Source organism: Symsagittifera roscoffensis, chromosome 9, assembly GCF_963678635.1.
Source record: "Symsagittifera roscoffensis chromosome 9, txSymRosc1.1, whole genome shotgun sequence".
In the NCBI taxonomy this organism is placed as follows: Eukaryota; Metazoa; Xenacoelomorpha; order Acoela; family Convolutidae; genus Symsagittifera; species Symsagittifera roscoffensis.
In genome coordinates, this window is record NC_087070.1 from 24,617,006 (window position 1) to 24,642,579 (window position 25,574).

At 33.3% G+C, this 25,574-nt stretch overlaps 2 protein-coding genes across 4 annotated transcripts in view; one reads left to right on the forward strand and one right to left on the reverse strand.

The window, feature by feature from the left end:
* LOC134854912 (leucine-rich repeat-containing protein 71-like) overlaps nt 1–25,574 on the reverse strand; it is a 251,335-nt gene that overhangs the window by 109,645 nt on the left and 116,116 nt on the right. The window lies entirely within an intron of this gene.
* The window catches only part of LOC134854542 (histamine H3 receptor-like), a 95,325-nt gene that overhangs the window by 36,273 nt on the left and 33,478 nt on the right, over nt 1–25,574 (forward strand). For 2 of the 3 annotated variants that reach the window (XM_063870839.1, XM_063870840.1), the window contains exons 3-5: nt 20,579–20,815; nt 23,875–23,977; nt 24,339–24,492. In XM_063870839.1, coding sequence (XP_063726909.1) covers nt 20,579–20,815; nt 23,875–23,977; nt 24,339–24,492 — 494 coding nt within the window. Of the gene's footprint in view, nt 1–19,087; nt 19,188–20,578; nt 20,816–23,874; nt 23,978–24,338; nt 24,493–25,574 lie in introns of those variants that run through there. The other variant, XM_063870841.1, reaches the window with a different exon arrangement.

Sequence of the window (25,574 nt, forward strand, 5' to 3'; positions counted from 1 at the left end):
TTTATCCTGGGTCTGGTAAGAGGGGGGATCAAGTGAAGGATGAATAACCGAAGTTCTTCACTGTTTATCCTAATTTGAATGATTAGTTTTGTTCAAAAATTTCTATTAGTCCTGGGTTTTTAGAAAGGGTTGGATAGTGAATCGACGTTTGAGGTCGTTAGACACTAGTTAAGTGGGTGGGGGAGAACAAAGTTGTTCTTTTTGATCCAAGGATAGGCCTTGATGATCAAGTTTTAAATTTAATTAAATAGAAAATTATTTAAGATCCAAGGATAAGCCTTGATGATCTGATTTTAAAATTAAGTGAATTTAAGTTTAAATAATGATTTAAATTTGTGTAAAGAAAAGATTTAGTATTTTTATGATTTTAGTGAGCTTATGAATGCTGTTATGTTTAGGTGATGAAGCTGGAACAACAGGATGATTTATAATTACTAACCATTTATTGTCATGCTACTAATTTTTATTTTTTTTTTCAATAAATATTTTTCAAACATGTTTTGTATATTACTGTAGAATTTAGGAAAACGATCTGAGATCTTTTTATCAATCGTTATTGTATATTAATAATTTTGTTTAGCGCCTGAAATGATTTTGAACATTGACTTCAAAATTTTATGTTTGCAAATGAAAATCTAAATTCATTGCTAGTAGTATTCTAAATACAAAAGTTTGTGTTGGCTTTTGTCGAACTATCATATAACTATATGGTAAGTTTCTACTTTGTCGTATGTCGTCTCTGGTTCGAGGTCTTCTTCCAATTCCGGGTAGTTCTGTTATCGTTCGGAATATTGGCTCTGATCTATTGAGTCGTAGAGACATTTCGATTAAATTATCGTCGTATAACATTTTGTAAATGTTTTGTCTAAATTCTAATCTATTATTGGTTAATTCTAAGCTATTAAGGTCTTGTTCGAGACTTATAGTCGCACCAGATGAGTTAGAACCGAAGTGTATAACTCATAGAGTAATTTCGGATAGGGTACACCGTCTGCTCGTCACGCTATCTTATTTTCGGCCGGATAGATTCGTGCAACTTCTTAGTCTAATACCGATCCTAATCCTACTCTTATACTATCTAGTCTCAGGTTGTTTAACTAGTCTCTGCTAGGCTCAATAGATCTAGGGTATACTGGTTTATTGCGGCTGCTGAAGTACTCGGGAGAGTTCAACTAATTTCTAAGTTAAATTCAAATCTCTCTGGTGCTGAAATTACAAGTAATTTCGGCACTTACAAATAAGTGGATTGTTAGTCAGATGGATCATGATTGGTTAATATTAAATACTTTACATTGGTAAAATATCTAATTTATCCAATCATAAAATGTAGTTTAGATCAGGTTCCAACTGGAAAGAGAAAATTTTTTCAAAAAAAAAACAATTTTTTGTTACAGTCTTGTCTGACTCAGTAATCAATAAAACTGGAGCTGAATTGAGATAGAACCTTCAGTTTTTGCAAATTTTTTGCATCTGTTTCAATTGTGATTTGCAGTCGTTATTAGGAGGAGGATCTTTTTTTTAGACTTCGTTTGCTACTAAATTACGAATTGACAAGGATTTGAAGCTTAAGACCATAATAACATAACGTTCCAAAAAACCAATCAACTCAAGTGTTTAACCATTTATAATTGAACAAGTAGAAGTGAATTGTTCAATCAAGATCAAATTTTTTCCACCGTGGTTGAATGATAAACAAAAAAATATATATAATTTGTAAAATTTGGCACAATTTTTAAACCAATAGTTTTTAAGAAGCAGTTCATCATTTTTTATCTGCTGAATATGGCAAACAGACGTTACAATTATTTGCAGACGATTGGTAATGGCTCTGCTGAGGTTCCAAACTCTTGAGATTGTTGGATACAAACTACTTCAGTAATTGGTCGAAAACACACGAGTAAATTATGGTCGGAACTTAATGCCTATTATGCTGCCAAACTTTACATTATGTGTGCCCCGGGATCGAGGGAGGAGCTGGAAAAAAGTTCACAGTGTAAAAAACTACATTTTTCACCACCTTGCAATGAGTCATTCATTTCCCCAATTCCGAAACGTTTGATAACTTCACGGTAAATTATAATTTGAATTTAGAGCAAACTCTTTTACCCAATAAAATTGCGGATAATCTTGTTATTCCGACTTTTGAAGAAAGTGACGGAATAATTTACGAGCTGTGATTTTTGACAAAATTTGAACAATATGTTAAAAGATATTTCGATGCCCTGAGCGCAGAAAAAATTGGTTTTTCTACCAATTGCAGTTTTGCAGACTGTTTCAGAGGTAAAAAAAAAACAGGACTACTCCAACTAACGAAGGAGAATTAAAACGCCATTTCCATTTTTTTATTAACTTGCAGCACTTGTGGTCAATGAAAGCTAGCTCCGAAAAAATTTCAAATTGAGGTTGAGCACTCTAGCTGATCCAGTTAATGTGGTAATGAAAGCAAATTATAACACTTTTTGGTTGTTCCGACTTTCATAAGGAAAATAATGGAATATTTGTGCTCGGGGTATTTTTTTTCTTCAGACAAATTTCGACTTTTTAACTACCCATTTTTAACCGAAACTTTTTTATCACTGAAAATGTATTGTTATACTGAGGTTAAACTTGAAAAGTTATTTCACCTGTGATCATTTTTGGAACAGTTATCCGGGTTTAAAGATAACCATTTTGGTCAATTTGGGACAATTAACGCGCGATATATTTCGCGCTCTTAATGCTTAAGCAGAGATTTAATCCGGCTCAAAAATTGTTCCAAATTGGTTGAAGGAAGCTTATTTGCCATAATTTATTTTTTAATAGGAGCAAAATCCACTGCTTTGTACTTTATATGGGGTATGGGGTGATGATTTTCTCAAAAAAATCTTAAATTGTCCAGAAAATATTCGTTTTACTTTTTTACGTTCAATTTTTTCATGTTATTACTGCTCCATAGAAGGTAATAGGCAGTCGAAACATTCAGGGCTTCGCCCTGATACGAGCAGTTTTGCTTACATTGAGTGTGGTAGTGCGCAAAGTATTTTAAATAGGAAATTTTTTGAAGTTGTGTCGAAACCATAAGGGCTTTGTCTCAACCCAAGTAGCATCGGTTTTTTTGTTCCGACTTTCGAAAAAAACGGAAAATTTATTCTCGGTGTGGTGTCTTTATTCAGTCAATTTTCGCTGATCAAAATAATAGTTTTCAACAACAATTTTTTATACCCATTTGAGATATCGATGTCCTGAGTTCGAACTTGAAACGATTTTTTACCTCCGATTTTTTTTGTTAAGTTCTGCGGGTTTGCAAATGCCAAATTGACAACGTTCTGGACTAAATAATGCGCGCTTTGAAGAGTTTAATCATAAACTTGAGAGCGTAACTTGAGAGCGTAAAATATCCTGAAGATCACAATCGTTCCAAATTGAATTGAGGAAAGCTAATCGGTCGTATGAATTTCGTACGACTCACAATTTCACACTTTGACATTGGCCAAAACATACAGGTTGTCAATAATTTTTCTCAAAGACTCTCGGATATGAATGAAGGGACTGTCGGAACATTCAGGGCTTTGCCCTGATATACGAGTTGTTTTGTTTGCTTTTCATTCAGTTTGTTATGATTTCTAATCCCTTTGGACTTAAACTTACAATCTTTGTTGACGTGATTTGTTTTTCCATTTTTGGTGTATAGTTTCCTTCAGTTTGCTTGATTAATATCATATTCTCATGTTTTGTTTTTTGAATATTTCCAAAATAAAGCCACATCATTTTTTTAATTGAGTCAATTTAAACTATGATTGATTTTTATCCCAGCGTTTGTGGATTTTCGTTTCGGGACGCAAACAAAAATCATAAAATTAATTGAGGTTTATGCAATTGGTTTTTGCCACGGACCTATGAAAAGCTAGCAGACAAGTTTTTCTATTATTTCCACTTTCTAAACTAAGTTATTTTTTGAGCAAAGTTCCCTTTTTGCGACTCATGCCTGTTTTTCTGCGTCTAAAATTTTTACGTGATGCCATTATTGCAGCCGGAATTGTTCAAATGTAGCCGACTTGAAGCTACAGGCCAGGTCAGAGCTCCTCATCTATCATTGCAATGGCAGGGGACTGAATACCAATCTGCCGGTCTCAATAGGACCGCCATACCACTATGCTTTTTTGCTAAACGCCTCGTACAAATTTGCAGTAATTTAGTCATACACAAAACAACAGCAAAGACCACATCGGGTAGTTTTTAAGTTTTCGAGAACAATTGAGCGCATTTTGATTTTGTAGTTGTGTTACTTTCTACCTTATTTCACTTTAAATTGTATAACTTTTCCTTCTAACATCTGGGTTGTTAAAACTTGGAATAGAACATCATCAGAGTTTCAAAAAAATTGAAATGCAATGAGCTGCAAAATAATTGAAAACTTTGTGGGATTTTGAAATGCTGGCAAGGAAAGTATCAATCATCGAGCAAAAAATTTGACCATACCAGCGTTTACTTATTAATCCATCGCAAAATTTTTTGAACTGCAGTATATAATATTCGGGTCGAAAGATTTCATATAATTAAATCAAGTAAAAAAAAAGAAATCGCTATAAAAAATTTAAGAAACGTGAAATTTTGTCTAAGAGCTAGTTTAAACTCATTTTCTGCTATCTTTCAAATTGAAAATTTCATTTGAATATGTATATTTTAAGATTATTATGTGGTCAATGTGGCGTTTAGTACGCTAACGCCGCTATGTGACCCGCTAATATTGAACAACAAATTGAAATATGGTTAAGTGGTTCCGCATTTCAAAAATATTAGATTGAATAACTTAACGGTAAAATGTAACTTGTCCTTTCTGTCATGGGTTTGACCCCCATATCAGCCAAAGGGTCCCCGCTCTAATAGTTCCTCTGGACACTCATGTTTATTAAACTTCATACAATTTTTGCAGCAAAACTTTAGCGCCAATTAATAATAAATTTGAGGTTTTTTTGTCAAAAATTTCCAAAAAAATCTTTTTTCAAAAATATCTTCTGATAGCAGAGTATTTTGATAATGTACAGAAAAAACTGAAAGAACTCCAGAAATCCATTAGGATCTACAAGAAAAAATTTAGACAAAAATTTTTGACAATTTTCAAAACTTCTATTTGCCCCTCCCACCCCCCAACACCGCGAAAAAATCTCAGTTCCGACTTTGGTTGAAACAGTACTAAATCTACATACTTCTTCGTTATAATTTATTTTTTTGGACACTTTTGATTTTAACTAGCAATTTTGAGTTTTTTTTTTCAAAATAATTTGAAATTAAATGAGTTTTTAGAAGCGTGACTTTAAGTTACTTTGACTAATATGATTTCTAATCTCTTTGGACTTAAGCTTACAATCTTTGTTGACGTGATTTGGTTTCCATTTGAATATGTATATTTTGAGATTATTATTAGGTCAATGTGGCGTTTAGTATGTTCTGATAGTATGTTCTGATTGCGTTTAGTATGTTCTGATAGCAGAGTATTTTGACAATGTACAGAAAAAACTGAAAGAAATCCAAAAATCCATTAGAATCTACAAGAAAAAATCTAGACAAAAATTTTTGACAATTTTCAAAACTTCTATTTGCCCCCCCCCCCCTTTCGCCCACCAACACCGCGAAAAAATCTCAGTTCCGTCAGTTGTTGAAACAGTACTAAATCTACATACTTCTTCGTTATGATTTGTTTTTTTGGACACTTTTGATTTTAATTAGCCATTTGAATTTTTTTTCAAAATAGTTTGAAAGTAAATGAGTTTCTAGAAGCGTGACTTTAAGTTACTTTGACTAATATGATTTCTAATCTCTTTGGATTTAAGCTTACAATCTTTGTTGACGTGATTTGGTTTCCATTTGAATATGTATATTTTGAGATTATTATTAGGTCAATGTGGCGTTTAGTACGCTAACGCCGCTATGTGTCCCACTAATATTCAACAAAAAATTGAAATATGGTTAAGTGGTTCCGCATTTCAAAAATGTTAGATTGAATAACTCCACAGTAAAATTTAACTTGTCCTTTTCTGTCATGGGTTTGACCCCCGTATCAGCCAAAAGGTCCCCGCTGTAATACTTCCTCTGGACACTCATGTTTATTAACCGTCATACACTTTTTGCAGCAAAACTTTAGCGCCAATAAATAATAAATTTGAGGTTTTTTTGTCAAAAATTTCCAAAAAAATCTTTTTTCAAAAATATGTTCTGATAGCAGAGTATTTTGACAATGTACAGAAAAAACTGAAAGAACTCCAAAAATCCATAAGGATCTACAAGAAAAAAATTTAGACAAAAATTTTTGACAATTTTCAAACATCTATTTGCCCCCCCCCCCGCCCCCCCAACACCGCGAAAAAATCTCAGTTCCTTCTTTTGTTGAAACAGTACTAAATCTACATACTTCTTCGTTATAATTTATTTTTTTGGACACTTTTGGTTTTAACTAGCCATTTTGAGTTTTTTTTTTCAAAATAGTTTGAAGTAAATGAGTTTTTAGAAGCGTGACTTTAAGTTACTTTGACTAATATGATTTCTAATCTCTTTGGACTTAAGCTTACAATCTTTGTTGACATGATTTGGTTTCAATTTTTGTTGTATAGTTTCCTTCAGTTTGCTTGATTAATCTCATATTCTTATGTTTTTTTTACAATAATTCTACATTAAAGCCACATTATTTTATTAATTGAGTTAGTTTAAACTATGATTGGTTTTTATCCCAGCGTTTGCGGATTTTCTTTTTGGGACGCCAGGTTCTTGTTCTTGTACAAAGCTGTTGTGATCACTTTTGATTTATTTGGATATAATTGTTCCGACTTTTAAAAAAATTCCGCGGAAATTTTCTGCTCGGGTTGTTTTGATTCTGTCAGTTTTCGAATTTATGCTAAGCATTTTTGGCAAAACTGTATACTTTTGGGAAGATATTTTTTTCTGCAGCTCAATTATAAAACGAGATTTAACTTTGACCATTTTTTTCTAAGTTAAGGCCAGCATCTAAAACAAAAGAAACAAAATCAATTGTAAAAAAGTTTCGCGGTCCAAATTATTGTCAATAAAATTGATTCCCATGTTACGCTCAGAAAACAAAATTGGACAAAAAAATGGATTTAAATCCATTTTTTCACGCAAAAACGTAATGCATTATAATTCAATAGAAATCCATTATAATGAATTATGAATTAAGGTGAAAATCAGATTAAAATGGATTTTTTCCTTATTTATTTTGTTTCGCGTCGTGCAAAATTTAGCAAAAAAATCTGCATGTATCAGATGAGTAACGTGGAAATTTTGCAAAGCGAGTGTACGGCCTACTCCAATCCTAAACCTAAGCTCAAATTGCAGAAATATTCCGTTCACTTCTCCCCCCCCCTCTAACGTTTGACCCTTTGCTCCCTTACAACTCCCTCATCCCAAAGTTTGCTGCTTTGCCCCCACACCTGAACCATCCCCCCACGTGACAATCTGAGACATCACCCGACCACCTGAACCAGATCAGCCCCCCACGTGAACCTCAAGGTACCACAACCCTACCCAAACCAACCTGCACCAGCCTCCCCGCACCTGAACCAGCACCCCACCTGCACCACTAAACCCCTCCCCTGCACTGCACCTGAATTACCCCCCCCCCCCCCCCGGTGCCTGAATCAACATTGGGGGTTGTAAGGAAGAATTGTTGAAAGGAACAAAAATAGGTTGTTGAATAACATGAAAAAGTAACAAAAATAGCAAGTTGCGCAGAAAAAAATTCAATCGAATAACAAGTGACCAGCTTTAGTTTAAAACCTAGAAAAGAGTTTATGTGCCTTGAAATTTTTATCTCAATCAAGTGGAAAAAAAGATAAGAATTGAGTTTAATTATCAGTGTCCACAATAGTGAAAAAAAATAATCGATTATATGGGATCAAAAATGAATTTTGTTGCCTCAAAAATAGTAATATTTTAATCAATTTTAATGATTATTATCAATTTTTTTTCCACTTTTTGGACACTGACAAAAAAACGCAATTATATTCTGTTTTCATTCACACAACTCCAACGCGAGAGGGTTTTAAAAGTGCCAGTCTGACCAATTTTAGATAACTAACTAATTTTTTTTTTAATTCGACAACTTTTCAACCAACAATTTTTAAAATAGACTGAAAGTGCACTCGGAATACTCGAGGAGTCTTGCTTGTTTTCACATGAATACCGATAGATTTGGCAAGGAAACAGATGTTTAAGTTTTCCCACTTTGTTCCTCAAAATATTTAAGTTTTAACTGTTTAGTTTTAATATAAAATCTCATCATCATAGAAGACGAAAAACAATTTTACTGCTTGAGGAAAGTTGGACCGTAACAAAGCAAAAAAAGATCTACAGTAAAAAAAACGAAAGTATAATAGTAAAAATTTTGAAACCTGTACTTATATATGCAATGCTTTGGTAGTTTTGCAGAAACTGCTTCTGATCAGAGATAAATTAAAAAGATTCGAAAACATACTGTAGTATTGCAAAATACTACACACACACAAAAGACCATTGTCTTAATTGTTTATTTAACGACCCAATTCTAAATTGGAGCGTGCCATTTAAATTAAAGCCTCTTTTCACTAAATCAGATATTGACTGATTTACTCTTATTAGGACTATAAAATCTTGTTTTGAAAATCCACTCCTTTTTGAATACTTGTCCAAGTTTTCTCATTTTTTCATACTCAATATTTGAAAAGGGCGGCGATTATTAATACGTCCCTTTTAACTTAACTTGAAACAAACTGGATAAATATTTAGCAGTCTCGCCGGCTGCACTGAAATTCTCCTTGCTTTGATTAAGCAGAGGTGCACCTGCAATATGATGCATCAGAGAGAGTAATATGAATTTTTAATAAGACAAACTGAAGGCTGCGGTTTTCATCAAAGGGGACTAATAAGTTGAAGATATTTGATTTGAAAAAATCAAATAAAAACTAGTTGAAAATTCCCTTATTAAAAAGGGAGAACAAAGGAGCAGGTGAAACCTGAATAATTAAAGATTGAATCAGCCGCCGGTTTATGCTTACGAGCAAAAGGACTGGCCTGAAATCTTCAGTGTTTCATTTTGCTCAGTAAGCAGCAAGTCAGTTCTCTTCAGTCAGATCTTTTAAAAATAAATAATTTTCTTTTCTGCCCTAACACTAAAATTAATCTAGCCTTTTTCACTTATAAAAAAAGAATAAATTCTCATTTCAAGTTCGATAAAATTATAAGTCGAGATACTCGAGATACGCACCCCCGAGGAAGTCTGGACTACAAGTACCCAAAGGACTACGGCAAGACGATTCAGACGGCCCAACCAGAAGTGCTGACTTGGACAAACATCAAAGGCAACCATACATACTAATCAGCCACCGACCTTAGTAAGAAGATAAAATATTGATGAACAAAATAAGATTAGCTCAACCTCCCCTCATAGGTATATTTCTTTAAGCTGTTCGATTCATTTATATAATCTAATAACCCAGTGCTCTGTATCTAACCAACTAATTAATTCATACCTTTTCTAACTATTGTTTCTACTCTAATTTTTGTCAAGACAATTTGACGATCTAAGGTGAGACTTATAATTTAGGATAAAATTACTAAGCATTCAACCAGCAATGAGCGCTTAGTAAAACTGGTGCGACCGCAGCAGAGAACTACTCCTTAAGAAATTCTTTTTCCAACAAACTAGAAACAGCTTTTAAAATTCAAAAAATATATTATTATTAGGATCTGTGAGTATTTGTCAGATTAGTTTTCAACCTCAAAAAGCCAGAGACAATGGGTATCTTTCGATAGAAACACAATTTCATTGTCTTCTACTTGACAGATATTCCTGGTAGGGTTCTTGCGAAATGCATCCCCTGCGCTAACAGTCGCCCACGATATCCCTCCATCTCGAGGTCTATTAGACGGCTTTCTAACTGTCATTAGCTCATGAACTTAACTATTATCTATTATTATAATAATATATAAAATTTCTGAAAGAATCGTTCTCTGCCTAAGTCCGCTAGTAAGATATACCCGTTTTGTCCAGTAATCCACTAAAGTTTTGCCGAAACTTCAGTTTAAAGTTATCATCACTAAAATTAACGAAATTCTGTATTAAACTAAAGTGCTCAAAAACTTATTAAATATCTTCATTTATTTTTTCGAGGGGGTTAAGTGGTCATCTGTGCGATCTAAGAGTACCCTAAATTGTATGATAAATTGAATTCTTCATCACATTATCTCAAACCATCCACGCTTGTTGCTATTTATCCTAATCCTTCATCAATTCTCGAGGCTTATCCTCAAATTTTCTTAAATTCATTTTAATTCTAACCACCTTAACGTAACTTAAACCTAAATCATCCATCAGTAAAGCTACCAATTACTGAAACTAAGGAAGAAAATAACAAAAACCAAAAAGGAAGGAACGGATTTGAGTGTTTTTTGATAAATCATTAGTTTTTTTTGACACAGTTTAAATATACACCTAATTAACAATAAGATTACGCACTAAAACCAATCTTAAACGTTAACCACATAACACCAAACACCAAGTTTTAGTTTCAGCACAAAAATATCAGGTTTCACAACAAAAACTAAGTTTAAAACACTGACACATCCACTTTATATTGATAAAATAGGTTTCATATGATAGCATAAGCACTAAAAAATTGATTTTTACCAGCCAAAATTTTTGGTTTCAGTCTAGGTTTCAGTTATAGGTTCAAACGTTTCAGTTAAAATAAGTATAGTTTCCGGTCAAAATTTTAAGTTTCTGTAAACGGATTCGGGTAAAACAGCAAAAGTTGAACTAGTCAAACCCAAATTTGGATACCATAAGTCAAAAACCTGGTCTTAAATGGTACGTTTTTGTTAGTTTCAGGTTTCAGAACACAAAAATTGAGTTTTTGGTCTCAAAATTGAGCTCCGAACGCCGAATTTTGACTTTCTAGAGAAAACTAACGGTGTTAAAACCCACCAAACCAATTTTAAATTTTGGTTCCTAAGGCTGAAACGTACGTTTCAGAATTGGTGTTTTTGGTTTCAGACCCAAAAATCTTGCTTCCCAAGTGAAATTTTTGTGAAATATAGAAAGATAATAGGAATCCTTAATGCACTAACAAATTTTTAAACTCAAAAAACTTCTAGAAGGTGTTAGTTTGAGCCCTCAAACTTATAGTTTCAGAAAACTAAAATCGTCGTTTTAGGCTAAAATTTTCATCTTTTTGGCAATTTTATTGCTGGAATAGAAATATATCAGAAAGACCAACCTAAATTTTCAATCTCAAAACTCTAAAACCAAGTGGTCAAACCATAGTTTCAGTTCTAGAAATCATAGTTTCAGCCCCAAAAACTTAGGTTTCCGCAAACAAATTTTAGATTTTGAAGTTACAAACCTGTTCAAAATTCTAATTTACACTAAACCAGCTATCAAAAACCAACTTTTTATTTTTTCATGCACCGAGTTTGAGAGAGTTTAAGAGTTTTAGGTTTGAGTTTTCAAAAACTAAGTTTAAGATATCAAAAGATTCGGTTTTCTCGAAACTTTTTGCAAGTTAAAGCGAAAACCAGATATAATACAGCGTATAAAAGATTTTAAGATTAAAAAAATTCAACTTCAGCTACCATAGTTTCAGGTTTCAGATTATCGTTTCAGTCAAAAATTTTCTAAAAATTTTTAACCAAAAAATTAAGTTTTGAACCAATAATAACCAATAAAGGCATATAGTTATATTGTTAACCAAACCATAGCATCAACAAAACTTCACTTGAACAAAGTTTCAGGTTTCAGTTAAGGTTTCAGCGAATACAATACTTGAAAAACTTAGAAAAAAATTTAGAAAATTTTTTTTTTTTTTCAAAGAAATTTTTTAAATTTCCTTATCTTATTATTAATAACCTTTGTTAATATTCAATAATTCCTAAGAGGTTTTCATTACTCTAAGACATACTAATCAAATAATACAACTTGGCGTAAGAAAAAGAAAACAAACATCGTGAAATTAATGTCAACACATTTTAAAATTGACGTCAGTACAATAAATTTAAAGCTCAAATTAGGAAATAAAGTCTCTAACATCATATGGTATATCACTAACACTGAACAAAATCATATTAGTATATTAGCAAAACACCCTAACGAAGATAAACACGAATTATACGTCTTCTTTCGTCGATATACTCCAGAAATTGACACCATTCTTCAGCAAATAAAAATACCAAATAACATAATTTGTATACCGGAAGAACGATTAATTGCTTCACTCCCGATTGCTTTCTGATATCATAATATACCCAAGCACAAAACTACTTGCATTTTAATCATTTTTTATTAAAAACACAAAAATTTTCCTTAACAAAAATTAAAAATAATAACAAGTTCATAAGAAAAATTTAAATATACTTTATATTGTTTATCATTCCCTAAATAAATATTTATGTCCCTAAAATGATGTAAAATGCTATGACCAACTTTTATCAAGTTAATACAACAGCATTTCATTTAAAACTAAAATTAAAATAAATCCACAAAAATTATATGGTATATCACCAATATCCAAAAAGATCAAATCACAATTTTGTCCAAACACCCACACTAAAATATTCACGAATTAACCATTCTCTCCAGCAGCAATACCCTAGAGATAACTTCTATCTTAAAAAAGCTTAATCAGCCCATTAGCACTATTGATCTATCTAACAAAAATTCGTATTCATTGAAACCAGCAAACTTCATTGTAACTTTATTTAACTTTATTGTAACTTTATTCTAACAATTATTTCAGTCCGTACAATTGATCAGTACACAACACATCCAAACCTTTTATATATTGTTAACAAAACATTGAGTGAATTAAACAAAGATGGCAAATGTAGTAGCATACCCAGATTTAGCTCTCGAAAAGTTTACCGGCTTAGATCCGAATGAAGATGCAAGATTCTTGAGACGCAGGTGACGAACAAGACGCATATGATAACAGACAAAGAGCCTTATTTGGTTCAATATTAAGAGGCCCAGCCGCTCAATGGTATCAGGGATTAGCAGCAAACTTACCTTGGAATGAGATAAGAGATCAATTCATAGATAGATTCACTGATGATAAGGATAAGTATAGGAGACGAATAGAAGCAGAAAACATAAAAAGACAACCTAATGAATTCATTAAAAGCTACATACATAGATTAAGCACCGCAGTAGACCGTGGATGGCCTAATCCAACTTTTAATGATGATCAAAGAACAGCAAAGAAAATGGAATTCTTTGTACGTGGCTTAAGCCCGCTAGGCTTAAAACAAAAGGCGCATCAATTCCTAATTGAGAATCCACCCGCAACTTGGCAGCAATTAAAAGATCATATTGCTACAAAAGACTTAAGTTTTGCAATAAGTAGAGATTTTATCGGAACAGCATCCAGTAGCATAGATAATAAATTGGAAATAGAGGGAATAAAGGATCAACTTAAAGAGTTAACAGGACTAATGAAAGATCATAAAATAAACGCAGCTTATAATCCACATGAGCAAAGAAACAAACAAAACAACCCAATGTTTTGCAACTGGTGTTGCATGTCAGGCCATACGATAAGCCATTGCTTTAAATATAACGATCAACAGGAGCAAAATTATGACTCGCTTCAATTAAGAGAGAACTCAAACAGAAGTTACCATAACTATAGCAAGAGTAGGTCAAGAGTAGACAACAATTTCAATGACATAAACTCTCAGCAAGAGTTCAGGCACTTGTCAAACTTCAATGAAAGTTCTCAATCGCGTGACAGGTCGAACAGTAAGAAACACTTCAACGAAAATAACGATTATCATTCACCTTACCAGATCCACAACTTTAGTGATGATGACATTCCAGGAGACTATACCGACAATGAGTGTGAACTTGCTAATTTAAACTAGATCAGTCTCCGTCTGAACCAAAAATACAATTATATATTAATTTATACCAACATCCCGTCGGAGACAAAAATAAAAATAACGGTCTGGAAACTCAATTTCTACTAGACACTGGAGCAACATGTTCGCTTATTAATTTTGACAGTTATGAACAATTTTGTAAAATACAGCCTCTACAGTTGAATAAATCTAGATCAAACACAGTTGCTGTGAATGGAGAAAAACTTAAACTTATAGGTTATACTAATTTTGAATCAACTTTTGGTACAAACTCTGATAATCCGGTAAAAATTAAAGCATGGATTTCAGCCAAGAATTGCTGCGATCTAAATATATTAGGAATGGATTTCATTTGTCACAACATTAAATCAATAAACTTTCCAAATTTGAACTTAGAATTAAAAAAATACCCATATATAACAGTTCCTATCATTATTATAAGAAGCAAAAGTTATCCATATCTAAGTTTTTATCAAAATGTACTTCTTGATAAAAATATAACTATTGCACCAAAATCATCCCGCGTAATTTCAGTTTCTCCAGCAGGCATAGTTTTCAAAGCAGGAACATCGTTTAGAATTGATAAGTCCTTAGAACAAAAAGGCATTAATGCAAAAAGCACTTATTGTAGGAATGAAATTAAGTCAATGCCTATCGTACTTAAAAACTCCAGATTATCAAAAGTAGATATAAACAAAGGTGTAATAGGCCAAACGTTTGAAAACATAGAAATAAAATAAACCCATTTCTTCCTGCTTTAAATTATTTATAAATGTGAAGTTTTCGTCAAAGCTTTTATAACGCTTTAATTTGTTATTTTACCTAACGTTTTGTATACTGAGCAGTAAATCTAATTTAATCTTACTAAAAAATAAGATTACGAGTATTATCCAACAAATATACTACAATGAATAGCGGTTCTGTATGACACCTAAGGGGATATGCCAAAATGCATGAACACGGATTTAATTCTTAACCGAGATCGAAAACAGTCAAGTACGCTTACAATTTTGGACCATCCTCAGAATCAAATAAAGATAGAGGGATCGGAAGCCAATGGCTCAGACAAAAAAAAGTTTTTCGACTTCAATATATTTGCAAAAAAACTGCAAAAGGCCAGGAGTTTCAAATATTACAGTGTTACGAGTCTATAATGAATTCATTTTCAGGCGGTTTTATTAACTGAAAATTCAGTATTAAACTTAAGGGAATGTCAAATTACCCTACGTGCAATAACGAGAATTAATAGAGTGAAACCTTTGATGAAAGAACTAGCCAATGTAAGATTGTAACAAACTCATTCTGCGAAGTTAATTTGCACCATCGGATTCCTCTTAGGGCCCAAGTAGGGACCGATGACAATAATTATCATCTTTGTAGTTTTCAAGTTACAAAATGCAAACTAGAAGAAATTCATCAAAAAGGGAGATATCACCTCCTTTCTTCTCAACACATTGATAAAAATTTTCATCAATATTCTTTATCAAAAAATGGGCGAACAACGTTTTTCGACCCGACCCGCCGCAGATTTATGCCAGCATTTGTTGGTGGCTTCATGTAGCCTTTTTAAAATTATGGTACCATATTCTTTCAACAACGCAAGTGCTTGTTGGTGGCTGTATGCAGCCTTTGAGACTCTTATGATTCACTCCTCACAATTTGGCCAAAATATCAATTCGGTAGCCCAAAATCCACAACATGCAGGCATTTAAACACTTAAAAACAACAAATTTTCAGAAGCAACACTTTGAAAATTGGACCACATCATCCTTAAGATTGTTTACGTTAAATTTTTGCATCATAAAGTTCAGGATGACTTTCTGTACTAAAGATGTGAACATGGATTGATGCAGAGGATTAAAACCAAAGATAAACTAATAAACTTATCTTTTTGAAAACTATACAGTTTGCAAATTGTCTGTTTAATTTTCCTTTTCTACGATATTTCATTTTGATTTGATTCTAATTTAAATCTTTTGTTTTTTCTATCAAAAAATGTAACAAAAATTGCTGGTTATGACAACCAGGTGGACATACTTTTATATTAGGGGTTAATTAATGCCTAAAATTTCCATTTTTGCTTTCACTACATAAGTTTAATATCTGAGCTTAACTCAGTGTCGGAAAATGCTTTATTCCTGTGGTTAATAAACACCATGATCGTCTTTCTTCATTTGTATTCCTGTGGTTAATAAACACCATGATCGTCTTTCTTCATTTGTTTTCCGTAGTGGGTTTGTGTGAAACCACAAGATTATATTTTCCACCTTTTATATATATACAATTTTACACTTTGTCCTTCATTGTTCAAACATTTGATAATTAGCCCTAATATCCGAATGTAATTCGGGATTTTGAAAATTTGGTCATTTTTTATTGATGTTTAGCAAATGGAATACGACCCAATTTTAAACTGGAACTGCAGAAATTCAGACCCAGCACCAGAGGAGTTTAAAAGAAAGCTGCCTCGCAGGAAGAAACAACGAAAACCTGTAGCAGTACAATCTTTGTCAATGGACGACGGGTTAAATAGGAATCCTCGCAATTTTCCCAATTTAACCCAAAGATTGGAACTGCAGAAGTGCAGAGAAACCAAATTGGATACGGAAAATCCAAAATATATAACGAGTTTAAAGTACTCAATAAAGGAAAATTATAACAGATGGAAACTGCCATCGTTCCTTGAAGTCGTCAATTCAATGACAATGGAAAAGGCGATGATGCCTATCGACTTCATAACCCAGCCAGAAGTGGTTATAAAGAACGAAAACAACTTCTGGAAATTAAAGAAGAGGGAGGAACACGGCTACATCCTCAAGGCAGGAGGCACGCAAGTCACCATCCCGTTCGAGGGAATAACTGCTTTTCCGAACCATATAAAAAACAGACAGGAAGAACAGGACGACATTCAACAACTTACGGACGGAATGAGCAGACTACGAATCAAAAACAAAATTAAAAAGAAGAAAATCGTGAAGTTGCAACAAAAACTTGAGGCTTCACAGAGGAAGATAGCGATCCTCAGATCATACAATGTGGAGCTAGAAGCCGGAAGGAAGCTCTAGATAAAACCTAACCTATCTTTTCAAACTTTTCATTTGATGTTCTTTTTAAATTTTTTAACTATAGTATTTAACCAGTAAAGTGTTTAAATTTTCACCATGGTAACTGTAAGAATCGAACAGCTTAATTTTCTAAAAAAAGGGGTGAGTTGTAGTATTGCAAAATACTACACACACACAAAAGACCATTGTCTTAATTGTTTATTTAACTACCCAATTCTAAATTGGAGCGTGCCATTCAAATTAAAGCCTCTTTTCACTAAATCAGATATTGACTGATTTACTCTTATTAGGACTATAAAATCTTGTTTTGAAAATCCACTCCTTTTTGAATACTTGTCCAAGTTTTCTCATTTTTTCATACTCAATATTTGAAAAGGGCGGCGATTATTAATACGTCCCTTTTAACTTAACTTGAAACAAACTGGATAAATATTTAGCAGTCTCGCCGGCTGCACTGAAATTCTCCTTGCTTTGATTAAGCAGAGGTGCACCTGCAATATGATGCATCAGAGAGAGTAATATGAATTTTTAATAAGACAAACTGAAGGCTGCGGTTTTCATCAAAGGGGACTAATAAGTTGAAGATATTTGATTTGAAAAAATCAAATAAAAACTAGTTGAAAATTCCCTTATTAAAAAGGGAGAACAAAGGAGCAGGTGAAACCTGAATAATTAAAGATTGAATCAGCCGCCGGTTTATGCTTACGAGCAAAAGGACTGGCCTGAAATCTTCAGTGTTTCATTTTGCTCAGTAAGCAGCAAGTCAGTTCTCTTCAGTCAGATCTTTTAAAAATAAATAATTTTCCTTTCTGCCCTAACACTAAAATTAATCTAGCCTTTTTCACTTATAAAAAAAGAATAAATTCTCATTTCAAGTTCGATAAAATTATAAGTCGAGATACTCGAGATACGCACCCCCGAGGAAGTCTGGACTAAAAGTACCCAAAGGACTACGGCAAGACGATTCAGACGGCCCAACCAGAAGTGCTGACTTGGACAAACATCAAAGGCAACCATACATACTAATCAGCCACCGACCTTAGTAAGAAGATAAAATATTGATGAACAAAATAAGATTAGCTCAACCTCCCCTCATAGGTATATTTCTTTAAGCTGTTCGATTCATTTATATAATCTAATAACCCAGTGCTCTGTATCTAACCAACTAATTAATTCATACCTTTTCTAACTATTGTTTCTACTCTAATTTTTGTCAAGACAATTTGACGATCTAAGGTGAGACTTATAATTTAGGATAAAATTACTAAGCATTCAACCAGCAATGAGCGCTTAGTAAAATACGTATGGGAGGCTTCAGAGTCATTTCACGTTTCAATTTATTTTTCTTTTGATCCGAGCGGAAAAGGTTTAATGGGATTGTATTTGGTTCATTTTTGCTTTGTTTTGTATGACGCAAATACACTTTTGCAGGTTTTTAATCAAGAAAAAATAGCAACAAAGACTATGTCAAGCAGGTCTTATAATTTCAAAAAACATTTGACCTGAAAGGGTTTTGTTCCTTTACCTTCTTTCCTTAATTGTCTTTTTTGTTCTTTAATGTTTTCTTCTAATATCTTGGTGGTCCAAACTTTGAGTAGATTGTTGTCAGAGGTTCGAAACCACTTTAAAGGTAATAATTGAATTTTGGAGATCAAAGGTGCTAATGCTGCGGCAATAGATTATCGAATCTTAAGTCCACTGAAAGTGAAGTAATTTAAAAAGTCCCTTTCGTCATCTTTGTGTAATTTCATCGTCTTTTGAACCATGTACACCTACCTTTAATTTCGTTTGCTTGGACGTTTTTGGTTGTTTTGTTGTTTTTTCTTGATTTGACTTAGAGCGCCCCTCAAACGCCTTTTTCAGCATTCATCTTGTCAAAGCGCTCTCGCCGAAACAAACAAACAAACAGTTTTAATTTTGCACTCTTAATCTATCTCTCACCTATACTTTATCTTAAAAAACTCTCCTTAATTTTTCGCTTTTTTTGTTTACAAATATAAAATAGCAGTTTTCTTTTATCTGAGCTTCATTGAAAATCCATTGTTTTCACACCAAATAGAGAAGAGATAAAAATCTAGACGCCAATCAAAACATTTTTTTTCTTAAATTGGAAAAAGCGAAATCTTAATTGACTTTTATTCCTCTCCTCTGAGCTCTAAGTGATCGTTTTTTTATTTTCCATTTGTTGGTTCGAATGGGACACTCATATTAGATGAATGGCCGATTGCAGTAGCTCAGATCCAGGCAAGTTCAGGTCTAGTTCATTGTAACATACAGGATCACAAGCCGCAGGGAGCCATTTTTTTTTGTTGAAGCAAACAGTGGCTGACAACTGTAGTGTTTTTAAATCTTTTAATGCGAGCTTTTGGATTTACAGTCTTGTTGAAAAAAGACGACATTTTTGGGGTTGCTAATTCTGATGGCAAGGTACAATATAATGTCCGAACAACACAAGTAAAATTTTTTGCGTACAAACATCACAAATACAAGTTTTAAAAACAGTGAAAAGCTGATTGCTCTGTCTGTTTACTTTTATTGAGTTATTCGTGTAAATAGTATAAAAACTACGAAAGTCATTGAATTTTTCATCATAATTTGTATTTAGAAATCATTAAAATTGAATTAAAATAACTTTCGAGGAGTACAAAACGAGATTATTATGTTTGTGTATTTTCAACAGCGAATTTTTTTAATCAAGTTGATTGTTTTTCTTACAAAAAAGATATCACTGCCGTGGTTCATAAACGAATGATTCCCATAAGAAAGAGTCCAATACAAACAACAACCCAAAAAAAATATGCAACGAACAAAAAACAGTTCGATACAAAACAGTCCGAGTTAAGGTCGCCGATGGGCGCGTCGCAGCTTTGCAGCTTCGCGTCGATAACCGGATCTAATTTTTGTATAGAGCCCTACCCTCTGTTGGCATACCCTCTGATAGTTATTTGGAAGTTGAAATTATGAAAGATTCCGGACTAATTAGAAAAAATTGCTGGCATCAAAAATCGCCGGTCATGCAGTTTTCGTGAAGGAAATTTCATAAAACGCATCTTTTATTCTTCAGCATCTTTTCATAATAGTTCTTTTGTTCTCATAAAAAAACATCTTTTAGGTCGATCAGAGAAAGAGAAACATTAGCTCCCAGAGAGACATATAGACCTTATTTTGACATTGTTTTCTGTGCCGCTGGCAAAATTCATAAATAAAAAACAATTCACGAAAGTTAGTATTTTGGCACCAAAGGCTCATTTAGAGAATATTTAGGGTTGCTCGCCAAAAATTGATGGCAAAAAGGATGTCATGAAATAATACCGAAGGGTTAAGGCGGAGCAATTTCTCAATTTTAGACCTTATGAGCAACAAAACACTTCGATTTTCTGCCCCTCTTGTTATGCTTTCAAACGTTTTGAAAAGCTGAAAAAATTCGGTGAAAAATAGATATTAAAAACTATCACAAAAATGCTCCATGGTTGATGAAATACTCCGGAATAGGCATCTGAAAGCTTCTCATTAACCAAGCCTTGATTCGCTTAATGGATTCTGATTTGTATCCGCCCCGCTATTGGAAGAGTTTTTTTTCGAATTGACGGGTTATTTGATTTTTGAGCGAGGATTGTTATGAGATTACTTTTTAGAAGTTGCGGCAGACAGCGAGGAACCCTACTACAGTACTATGGCTTCAGTGGTCATAATCTGTGTGGCCATACTTCTCATCATAGTGACCATAATCGGCAACCTGTCAGTGGTGATCGCCTTTTTCCAGGACAAGCGACTGCAGACTCCCTCCAACTACCCCCTCATATCTCTGTCTGTCTCTGATCTGCTAGTCGGCTGCTTCATATTTCCCTGTTCCGTAGTTTACAAAACCACTGGTAAGATAAAAATCCAATCAGGCCTGCAGTTAATTTTCACAGAAAGGAGAAGACATTCTTTTCACCAATACTTATGATGATAATCATAATAACTTGTTATCAAACCAATTATATAACACTATACTTATATAATTAGTCTGATAAAAACATCTGAGAAAAATCGAACAATGATTTCTTTTTTTTGTGTTCTTACAAGTAATTGATAAAAGCTGATGAAAAATTGTTGGGTTGTTGGTTTTGTTCAAAAATTTAGTTTTTGTTCCGATTTGTTGCTTCCTTGTAGTTTACGAGTTGCCTTTTGTAGCTAGTTGTCGTATTATACCGGTTTGGTATAACTCTTCTCGAACGACAATTTACAAGCTGAGCTACACAATATTATGCAAAGCAAGTAATCAGAAAGTGAATACTTAATAATCAGTCCACCCACCTATGAATCTCTACTCCTCTTTAAACAAAATCCATATTGTAATTAAAAATTGTAATTACTATAAACTGTATATCAAAAAATATGCTCGCTTCGATTTAATTTACGGTTTATGAACCTTACTAAGGTTCAAATATTGTCATTTAAACTCAATTTTTAAGATGTTTTTGATTTTTTTACTTTAAAATGGTGAGGGGTAAGCTTTTTCGAAATAACGAAACATAAAATTAGTTTGAGATTATACTGCGACATCTCTCTGAATGGCGAAATCATAACTTTTGAATAATTTGAGAGCTCTAACTATCTTATTATGTTCAGGAGACTTGCTTTTTTAGAGGACCACTGTATAATAGTAGTACCGATTTTCTCTTCCAAACTCTTCCAAATCACTATAAAGGCCCACCGCGATCAGGCATCAGCATGCATGCTGCAAGTGTCTTTCACAGAGGGAGAAAGGCAATTTTTTCACCAATATTACTAATAAATTGCTATCAAACCAATTATCTTACACTAAATTTATATAACTGGTCTGTAACCTTTATTGAAGAGGCCCTTGTGAAAAACTAAAGAAAGACCTCTTTTTTGTATTGACAAACAGTTAAAGGGCTTAGGAAATTTGGCGACAAGCACATTAGACGACAATACAATAACCCATTTTGGACTATCACTTTTGTGAACTTAGACGATAAAAATCTGACCAACAAAATTTTTTTGTGCTGTCTGAAGTTACACAAAAACAAATAATAGTATATTATCCCAGAACTGATCAAAGCTTGTATTATAATTTAATTATAAGACGTTAAATCATAAAAAAGCAGTACAATTTTGAAATGCATAAATTGTATAATTGTGAACCTTGATAGTCTGATTTGTGCTTCGACAACAAGTGCCATTCAATCAAACTTTAATTTAAGACTGTAAACATTTTTCTCGCGAATTGCACGCAAGTCACCGTCTAATTTTAGTTACTTTCTAATTGTCTAATTTGCTCGTCGTCTAATTTCCTAAACCCCGTAGTTGATAATAGCTGATGAAAAATTGTTGGGTTGTTGGTTTTGTTCAAAAATTTAGTTTTTTTTCCGATTTGTTGCTTCCTTGTATTTTACGAGTTGCCTTTTGTAGCTAGTTGTTGTATTATACCGGTTTGGTATAACTCTTCTCGAACAACAATTTAGAAGCTGAGCCACACAATATTATGCAAAGCAATTAATCAGAAAGTGAATACTTAATAATCAGTCCACCCACCTATGAATCTCTACTCCTCTTTAAACAAAATCCATATTGTAATTAAAAATTGTAATTACTATAAACTGTATATCAAAAAAAAATACTCGCTTCGATTTAATTTACGGTTTATGAACCTTACTAAGGATCAAATATTGTCATTTAAACTCAATTTTTGAGATGTTTTTGAAATTTTTACTTTAAAATGGTGAGGGGTAAGGTTTTACGAAGTAACGAAACATAAATTTAATTTGAAATTATATTGCGACATCTATTTGAATGACGAAATCATAACTTTTGAATAATTTGAGAGCTCTAACTATCTTATTATGTTCAGGAGACTTGCTTTTTTAGAGGACCACTGTATAATAGTAGTACCGATTTTCTCTTCCAAACTCTTCCAAATCACTATAAAGGCCCACCGCGATCAGGCATCAGCATGCATGCTGCAAGTGTCTTTCACAGAGGGAGAAAGGCAATTTTTTCACCAATATTACTAATAAATTGCTATCAAACCAATTATCTTACACTAAATTTATATAACTGGTCTGTAACCTTTATTGAAGAGGCCCTTGTGAAAAACTAAAGAAAGATCTCTTTTTTTGTATTGACAAATAGTTAAAGGGCTTAGGAAATTTGGCGACAAGCACATTAGACGACAATTTATTAACTGATTTTAGACTATCACTTTTGTAAACTTAGACGATAAAAATCTGACCAACAAAATTTTTTTGTGCTGTCTGAAGTTACACAAAAACAAATAATAGTATATTATCCCAGAACTGATCAAAGCTTATATTATAATTTAATTATAAGACGTTAAATCATAAAAAAGCAGTACAATTTTGAAATGCATAAATTGTATAATTGTGACATTGATAGTCTGATTTGTGCTTCGACAACAAGTGCCACTCAATCAAATTTTAATTTAAGACTGTAAACAATTTTCTCGCGAATTGCACGCAAGTCATCGTCTAATTTTAGTTATTTTCTAATTGTCTAATTTGCTTGTCGTCTTATTTCGTAAACGCCGTAGTTGATAATAGCTGATGAAAAATTGATGGGCTGTTGGTTATATTTTGATCCTGAAACTTCGTTAAAAACAAATTGAATCAACTAAATTTGTACATTTTATCCACTTTTAACTAAAAATCAACTTCGAGTATAGTCCATGTAATTTGAGTAATGAATTGTCGATAGTTCGAGGCCCATTATGATCCGTGCTTGCTGCTTGAGGATACTAAAGCAACTTTAACCATATTCAGCTCAGAAATATAACCAAAAAAATTGCATGCATCTCTTAAGCAGGGGGCACAACAGTGGCTCTCCGTAAAGAGCTGAACAGCTTGTATGTTGTTTCATCACCTATAGCGGATAAAAGGTCGTGACTAAATCATATCTAAATTATTAGGCAACTGGTATTTGGGCAGACCCCTGTGTGTGGTGTGGCTGTGCTGCGACTACATGGCAACATCAACTTCAGTATTCGCACTCATCATGATCACATTCGACAGGTAAAACAGTTCACCATGCAACTTAAGAATTTTTTTTTTGCCAATTGAGTTGGATTTAATTCATTGCTTCGACAGGTGATTGACATCTGTAACTTAACTCTTCCCCCTAGCTAAATTGAATTGAAAAAGCAAAAAGTTTGTTACGAGAGTTTGACGTCAAAAAAATCAGCACTCAGTATCAGTTTAGATGGGCGATTTGATAGTGATCCCCCATTCTAATTTGATACTGAATTTTATAAGTTTTTTGGGGGTGGGGGGTCAGGTTTTGATTTTTCCCGGATCATGTTATTGAAATCAAATACTTAAGAAACAGTATATATATCCACCTTGTAATAGAATATTTTCCTTGCCATTTGAACAGATACTTGACAATAACGAGACTGCAAAGTCAGGACTCCCCCTCGAAGAAGGGGGCTGCTGTGGGCATGATCTGTGTGCTGTGGCTCATCCCCGCCCTCACCTACATCCCCATCACTGTCTTCTGGCCACTACTCGACTCCTCTTTCTCCGTCCAGGTACAATTCTACAATCGCATCCGCTCATCTATGAACAAAGTCAAATTTCACATAAATGAGTCATTTTTTCCTTGCTTTGTTTTCAGAGAAAAGTTTTAAAATATGTGCAATCCAAGTTTTTTTCTGGCGCTTTGATTTCTGCAATTTTTTAAATTGGGTTAGTTTTATCAATAATAAATTCATTTTCTTCTAGTATATTTCTTTCTAAATGAATCATGTTTTTTGAGTTGTTTAACAGCTTTCCAACTGTCTGCCTGTTTGTTATGCTTATTCGCTTGGCTATTCATCAGCTTATAGAATATCTGCTCCTTCACACTGTCTGTCTATCGCGCCATCTTTTTTTGACTGGATTGAGTCGTGTGACCTTGAAGTCCAAAAAACAAACTTAGTCATTTTACATTTTGGAAGTTTGCACTTTTGTAGAACTCAAATTAAAACAAATAATTAGTCAAGTTGATATAGAAAAAAGAATTAGTCAAGGTCCTGCTTGCTTCCCATGGTTGGTGTTCGCCTTTTTATGTAGAGGACCTTCGACTTATGTCTCAATTAGTCATACTTTAACACCTCACTTCTGAGACATTATGTTTTTCCTTTCACTCTGCTTTTTTGCAGCCATGTTTGCAAAACCGAAAACAACTTGGCTTCCCGTCACTTTTGCTCATAAGAACTTTCTCAATTTTGCTTTTTATCAGCTTTCCTCGTGTCATTTTCAAATTTTACCAGATATCTAATATCATGTGAGCTGTTGCTCTCTCTGCTGAATTTCGCAAGATTCACAATGTGTTTGAGCTCTTGGTACCCCTTTCAGCAAGATAGAAATAATCAGCCGCTCTCTTAAAGACCAATTTACTTTGTGTAGTTTTTCTTGCAAGTCTTCTGCTCTTGCAATGTAGTCTATACTATCGCAAACAAATTATAAGTGAAGTCGGTTTTTCGTTCAGGTTATGAAGCCTCATTGTTTAAACCTTATTAGGCGACCATAGAGAGCCTTCTTGGTCTTTGGGTCGTCCTTTTTATGTAAAAGCAAAAACAAAATTGACATGTGGTGTAAACACTACTGAAGCTCACATATTGTTTGCTTC